This window comes from Triticum urartu, chromosome 3A (assembly GCF_056163025.1).
Source record: "Triticum urartu cultivar PI428250 chromosome 3A, HENAU_Tu73, whole genome shotgun sequence".
NCBI classification, from domain to species: Eukaryota; Viridiplantae; Streptophyta; class Magnoliopsida; order Poales; family Poaceae; genus Triticum; species Triticum urartu.
This window is the reverse complement of record NC_141875.1, coordinates 597402165-597409024: the sequence shown is the minus strand read 5'-3', so window position 1 is coordinate 597409024 and position 6860 is coordinate 597402165. Positions and strand designations below refer to the sequence as shown.

Here is a 6860-nt window from a genome sequence, read left to right as displayed (position 1 = left end):
CTTAATGAGTGGCAACACTGCGCCGGCGAGCTTTTGGGCAAGCACCGAGCCCGGCCGACCGCCATTCGTGTATCTGCTGGCGGACCACCGACGGTGCAGATCCGAGCGGCTAGAGGAGGAGCCACTGCCTGCTTGTGGCCTTGCGGCCCAGCCAGTCCATGGCGCGGCCCGGCCTCCCACAGCCGGGCGAGCTCAAGATCAACCGGATCCGCCCCAAATCCGGTCGGCAGGTGCGCAAACCAGGTGGCCTTGGTTGGGTAGCTCGGCGGCGCCGAGGGGAAGGGGCTGGGCGAGCGCGCGTCCGAACTGCACAACTGCAATGGCAGCGACGACGGTGGCGGCAGCAAGGGGAGGAGTGGGGAAGAGTGGAGGGGGGTGCGGCCGGAGGGAGGGAGGGGGCGGATAGAAAAAGGCCCGCCCTGTGCCACCGACGGGCGGGCCCGGGGAGGACACGCGCAGACGGCCCGCGCGTCCGCGTGGTGTCCGTTTCACCTCAAAAGCGGCAAAACTTGGGTCGCAGATGGGTCAAAAACGAACACAAAACGGACAAAAGTTCGTTTGCTTCCACGCGCTGGACCGTCTCGTTTGTCTGTTTTACCCCAAACGGACGGGGGCGGACAGGATAGGGTCGCGCGGTGGAGTTGGCCTAAGGGTATTCCTAGGCAGGTGGCCGCCATATACCATCACCCAACATAATGTATTTTACGGGCGCCCCTATGTCTCGCTTCAAGCGAGACAGGGGGATATGCTCGCGGCTGGGCGAGCTCCAGACGGGCTTGCCCAGCCGCGCGGGTACCACAGCCTGTTTTTTTGTTTTTTTTCTGTTTTATATATATATATATATATATATATATATATATAGCAAAACCACTGTTCAAAAACACATTTGAAAAGATGTTGAATAAGTATTAAAAAGTGTTGAACAAGAATTTGAAAAATGTTGAACAATTGTTCAGAAATATTGAATAAGTATTAAAAATGTTGAACAAGTATTTGAAAAATGTTAAATATTATTAAAACAATGTTGAACAAGTATCTAATTTTTTTGAATAAGTATTAAAAATGTTGAAAAAGTATTTGAAAAATGTTGAAATAGGTATTAAAAAATTCAAATGAGTATTTAAAAAATGTTGAACAACTATTTTAAAATGTTGAACAATTATTTGAAAAATGTTTAAAATAGTGTTGGGACAATGTTGAACATGTATACAAAAAATGTTGATCACTTGTTACAAAAAAGTTTTTGACATGTACGAAAATGTAGAGTGAAAACGAAAACAAACATAAGAAAACACAAAAGAAAAAAATGAAGAAGAAAAAGGAAACCAAACAAAAAAATGAAGAGAAAAAGAAAATGAAATAGAATGAAACAAATAAGTAGAAGAAAGGAAAAAGAATGAAAAAAAATGGAGACAAAAAAAGGAATGAAACAAAAGAAAACAAAAAAAGTAAAAATAAAAATGGAGAAGACCGGCTCTGTCGCCTCTAGTAAATCTCAATCTACTACTAACCAGTAACATGAAGTGGGGGGAGTGGGTTAGCTCGTGAGCCGCATTTGGTAGTGCTCTACCCTTTTGAAACTCGCACAAAGCCCGTTTCACGGCCCGACGGCATCATCTGCTCTTTTGGCCCACTCGAACAAAAAACTTGTTCGCTCAAAAAAAAATTCTTGCCATTCAAAAAAAAAAGGCACAAAAATCCTGTGAAATCACCGTCGTTTAGCCTTCGGATTTTCGGACTGTAGACCACTCTGCAAAACACAGGCAGGGAGGGCCATGCCGGGCTGTTCCTTTTGTTTTCTTTGAGGAGTTGAGCTATGTTGTTTTGCATTGGAGCTGCCCATCGAAGTGTTCAGTGTCCACTCTCGGAATTATTTGTGCGCAAGTGCTGCCACCCATGGGAAGCGGACACCGGATCATAGACTACTACCTATCTCGTCGGGAGGGGCGACGTGAATCGACCGCCTTCCGTTTGGCCACCCTGCATGGGGAATTTGCCGCCGCGTGCGGCCAGACGGAGCCGTCCAAACAGAGCCACGCCAACGCACCTCCTTAGGTCAAACGCAACCTATCCGTGCCCAGCTCCCATAGGCCTCCAGATTTGGTTAGTCCTGGTCACTCAATTTGGTGCATTAGTAGATAGATTTTTTTTTTATGAGGAGTAGATAGATAAGGTGGCGTTTGATTCGACCGGGGTTGGGCGAGCGCGCGCGCGTGCATGCAGCGGGCGTGGGGCGTCGCATCGAGATCAGGGTTCGATCGGTGGATATTGGGGAAGACAAGGGAGAACGGACACGGAGATGCAAGGCGAGGCCGGACAGCGAGAAGGCCTCACGCTGAGGACCAACTACCAGGTTGTTGTGCGCGCGGGCTTAAAAGAATCGGCGGCGGTCAGATTGAGGAGCTCGAATCTGTTTTGGACGAACGAGTCAGGACAATCTATGTCTTACTGACTTCATGCATGATCGGTCATAGTCGTGTAGCATTACTGCTGTCTAGCAAGCATCTAAAAATGAACGTAGGAAAATGTTTTTGTCAGATTCATACGTCTAGTTTGAGAACGCACTTTATATATAGGTACTCCTGCGACATCTATATCTACTTGTGCATTATTAGTACTATACTACACTTGCTATGATCAGTAGTACGTACTGTAGTATTTTTTGTGGAAGAAAAAAAAGTGTCATGTCATGTCCCGCGTGGGGGTGGATCTATCATGTTGGAGGGTACGTAACCACACCGGCCAGCCATGATGGTCCTTAAGCTCACTCGATTAATCTCCACAAATACCAATTAGCTTGGCCTTTCTATGCTGTTTTGTCGGGGCAAAGCAGCAAAACAGTATTATCTCGCAACAACAACAAATAAAGTAACAAAACAGTAATCCTAAAACCGTAGCATACTGAGTTACCGACCAAATACATACAGCGTGAGAGCAAATCATCCAGACCCACGATAATTAGCCCCAAACCATGCAACTTTGCTTTACCCTCCTCGAGCCAGCCCATCCATGCACACTTTGAAGCGAACACATACCTGGGCATGATGAGACGGATCTCCCCATGCATGCATGCACCCTCGTCAATCACTTTTGCCGCGAAAAGACGCACATGCACGTAGCCGGACGCGATCGAGAGGAGGAGGAGGAGGCCAATCATGTCCGCTTCCCTCCGTCCGTCCAATCCAATCGAGTCGTCACGCGAGAAAGGGTTACGAGACTACCCGCTTAAACTAATCCCGGCTGAATGGCTAGTGCTATCTGTGGCGTAGCGGTGGACCACGGCCGGTCAGGCGATCTCCCAAAGCTATAGCCGAAGGGCCGAAAGATCGGAGGCGAGGCGAGGGCCGAGACCGGCTGGGTCGATCGATCGCCTCGGGAATTGGCTCCCGCGCAGCACAGCACGGGTTTCCCGTGCACGGCGCGCTCGGGAACGCCCAAAGGCCGGAAAGCCGGCAGTGCCGGCCGCGGCCGGGCGCCACGACCGACGCGAGCTGCGACCGCATGCACGCACGCAACGGCATCCCGATCGATCATCGATCTCTCGCTCACACACACAGAGCAATCCGGTGCGCCGGTGCGAGCCATTATTCAAGCGGCAAAGCAAAGGGAACGAGGTGGCCTTGCCGCCGCTTTCCGGAGCGGCCGCTCGCGGTCTCGTTCCGGTTGCCCGGCCCTGCCGCGGCCGGGCGGTGTGGCCGGATCATTGGTATCTGCTGGAGGACGCCCCAAAAGTGTGACACCTTCCACAACTTTTCGGGAGCTCTTCGGAAAAGTTCTGGCTTCCGCGGACTTAACGGGAGTTCTAAGACTACGTACTGGTTGCTTACCTTATAAATGCAAAATGTAAAAAGCTTAATTAGGTTAGGTGGTGCCATGCGTAGGGTTTGGCACCCTTCTCTGCTGATGAGAGCGCGCATGCAAAGCAGACAGGAATTCAGCCGAATCGAGTGCCATGCACGTACGGTGCTTGCGTTTTGCATCAACTCGTATGCATATGTCTTCATGCATGATTGGGCGTGTCTGGCTAGTTGGTGCGGTTTGTGACTCGACGACTTGGATACACAAGTCGGCCTGTCCTCACGGAAGAAAAAACACAGTAAGAATGGAAATTGAAGCAGCGTGCCGCTACTGTTCCGCCTGTACAGGACGAGCCAAACGAGTGTGAGCTTTACTGTTTGACTAGTATAGAACAGATAAGCCCGGCCTACCCAGCATGTTACCGCCCTGACATCTCTTTTGATTTTCATGCCTGATCACGTTCACCCGTTGAAATTAGCAAGCGCGTAGTACAACTGACAGGTTTGACTGCAAACACACATATAGCTAATCTCCATGCGTGCGGCTGCCAATAATTAAGTTATGCAAGTGCATTTCCATCCTCTGATCCAGTATGTTAAGATAATGGAGCGAGCGATAAAATTACGAACTAGAATAATTTCTGAAATTAGCATCGATCTGTCTTGTCTTGTTGGCAGGTGCACTGCTTAATTGCTATATATGATAAAAATGCCAATCTGTCTTGTTGCCGTTTAACTTGTTCGTAAGCTAGCTAGCTAGTCAAGAAATCCACGCCTTCCATATTGAATTCACAGGCCGGCACTTCGATTGGGTTATACTACTACTGTAGATCAATGAACGAACTCCAAAACCAGATTGTCCATGCACCACGGGCCTGGTCCTCACCACGTACGATTCCCCTCGGCCAGTCACGAGTCACGACCCATGCAAGGAGCCAGGGATCTCCATGGAATAACGAACCCCAAATCAGCCGCATTATTGTAATCCTCAACTCGGCAAACAGGGGCTCGTCTAAGACATGATGCTGCGCGACACGATGGCGCTTAGATCTGCATGCATGGGCGACCAGGGCCCCATTGTTAATTGGGGCCTTAAGGATGTCGGGCACGGCGCACGAGGCGAGCTATGCTATCAGCAGTAGGGTTTTGCAAGCAGTGGCAGCTTTTGCGCATGTCTCCCTCCATCCCCTTGCTCGAGGAAAACAAAAGGAAAGAAACCGCGCACTGAGAGAGAGAGTGAGTGAGACCTTCGGATCCGCTACTGCCACTGCCACGACCACCGCCTCGGCCCTGCCCGGCCCTGCCCAATTATATAAGTGCCCCCTCTGCGCATCTATTGATTTCAGCATCGCTTCTGACCAGAAGAAGATCCCGGAAGAAACAAGATCGGTAGTACGAGAGACTAGCTAGCTAGCACAACAAAGTGGGGGTGAGATAGTAGAGCATTTTGAAGTTAGAGATAGATCATCCAGCTGCTCGATCGATCGGGCATACACCGTGGTGATCGACGGAAGTGCCTAGCTCAATCTTACAGATAGCTAGCTAGAGGTAGTGGCAATGGAGGCGCTGAGCGGGCGGGTGGGAGTGAAGTGCGGGCGGTGGAACCCGACGGCGGAGCAGGTGAAGGTGCTGACGGAGCTGTTCCGGGCGGGGCTGCGGACGCCGAGCACGGAGCAGATCCAGCGGATCTCCACCCACCTCAGCGCCTTCGGCAAGGTGGAGAGCAAGAACGTCTTCTACTGGTTCCAGAACCACAAGGCCCGCGAGCGCCACCACCACAAGAAGCGCCGCCGCGTCGCCTCCTGCTCCCCCGACAGCAGCAGCAACGAGGAAGAGACCGGCCGTGCTGCTGGCCGCGACGCCGAGCCCGCCGACCTCGTGCTCCAGCCACCCGAGAGCAAGCGTGAGGCCAGAGGCTACAACCACCACCCCCGGATCATGACATGTAAGTTAGCACCCACGTCGTTGTTCTTACGTAGAGCTTGGTTTGTTCCTAATGGAACAGTGTCCTTCGATCATCGGGCCGGTGCTGATCCATTTCGTGCGTGCATGCAGGCTATGTGAGGGAGGTGGCGGAGCAGGAGGAGGCGACGACGTGGGAGCGGCCGACCAGGGAGGTGGAGACGCTGGAGCTGTTCCCGCTCAAAGCAGCCTGCTACGACCTGGAGCTGGAGGCGGACAGGTTCAGCCGATACGTGAGGGGCGGCGAGCAGCAGTGCAGGGAGATCTCCTTCTTCGACGTGGCCACCGGACGGGATCCGCCGCTGGAGCTCAGGCTCTGCAGCTTCGATCGGTATCTGGTCTAGATCAACGTCGCACGGACGCACGCATGCATGTAGCTGCTTGTATCACCTGTCAGTCAGTCTACCTGACCATGGATGTCACACACGCATCATTGCCTAGTCCTCGATTCTGGCTACTATCGGCATCAAAAGCTGTACGAGAAGGGATACGGGCATGTGTTATAGACGCAAGAGGCACGACCGTAGCGTACGTAGTTGCTGGCAGAATCTGAGAGGATCAGAAAAGAGCTCGTAGAGATTTCCAGTCCCTTTCCGTTGATATTTCATCATGAGATGTACTGTTTCTTTTCTTCCTCCTTCCTTCCGGCCTGTTGCATGGTCTACTATAATTAACCTGTGGCTGAAAACTGATGCTATATGACGTAGTATTATCAGTATATTACAAGTATGAAATCTGCAGTACAAGGTCTTGCCCTAGGAGACCCGAAATCTACAGTCAAAATATATGCATGTCAATGTTACAAACTTGGCTGCAACTCAAAAACTCAAGGCGTTAGGTGGGAAGCAGCAGTATGAACACATGATTTGACACAGTACATGGAATTCGAAATGTCGTCCTTCCTACATATATAATCCCCACCTAGTGTGTAGTGTGTACTACCCGTTAGACTGTCGTGCCGGGAGTACGTACGTCTTGTCCCTGGCCTTTTCAAGAAAAGGATTCTGACTTGCTCAGTGCATGTGGTAGTCAACTGTGTATGCTTCGCTCTAGGAAACTGCTGGGCGATGAGCCGCTTTGGAGGCTTGCCGTTGGACCCAG

General features: G+C 51.2%; 1 protein-coding gene across 1 annotated transcript; it reads left to right on the top strand.

Annotated features, from left to right (window-relative positions):
• The first annotated feature begins 5083 nt into the window (after positions 1-5083).
• On the top strand, positions 5084-6456 carry LOC125548857 (WUSCHEL-related homeobox 9). Its single transcript, XM_048712385.2, has 2 exons — positions 5084-5742; positions 5853-6456. The coding sequence occupies exons 1-2, from the start codon at positions 5355-5357 to the stop codon at positions 6101-6103; spliced, it is 639 nt and encodes a 212-aa protein (XP_048568342.1). The 5' UTR covers positions 5084-5354; the 3' UTR covers positions 6104-6456.
• The last annotated feature ends 404 nt before the right edge of the window (positions 6457-6860 follow it).

Bases quoted from the DNA above. Each gene is read 5' to 3' on its own strand.
- LOC125548857 (XM_048712385.2), top strand. From the start codon at position 5,355: ATGGAGGCGCTGAGCGGGCGGGTGGGAGTGAAGTGCGGGCGGTGGAAC. The intron at 5,743-5,852 runs GTAAGTTAGCAC...GCGTGCATGCAG, and splicing joins CCACCCCCGGATCATGACAT to GCTATGTGAGGGAGGTGGCG.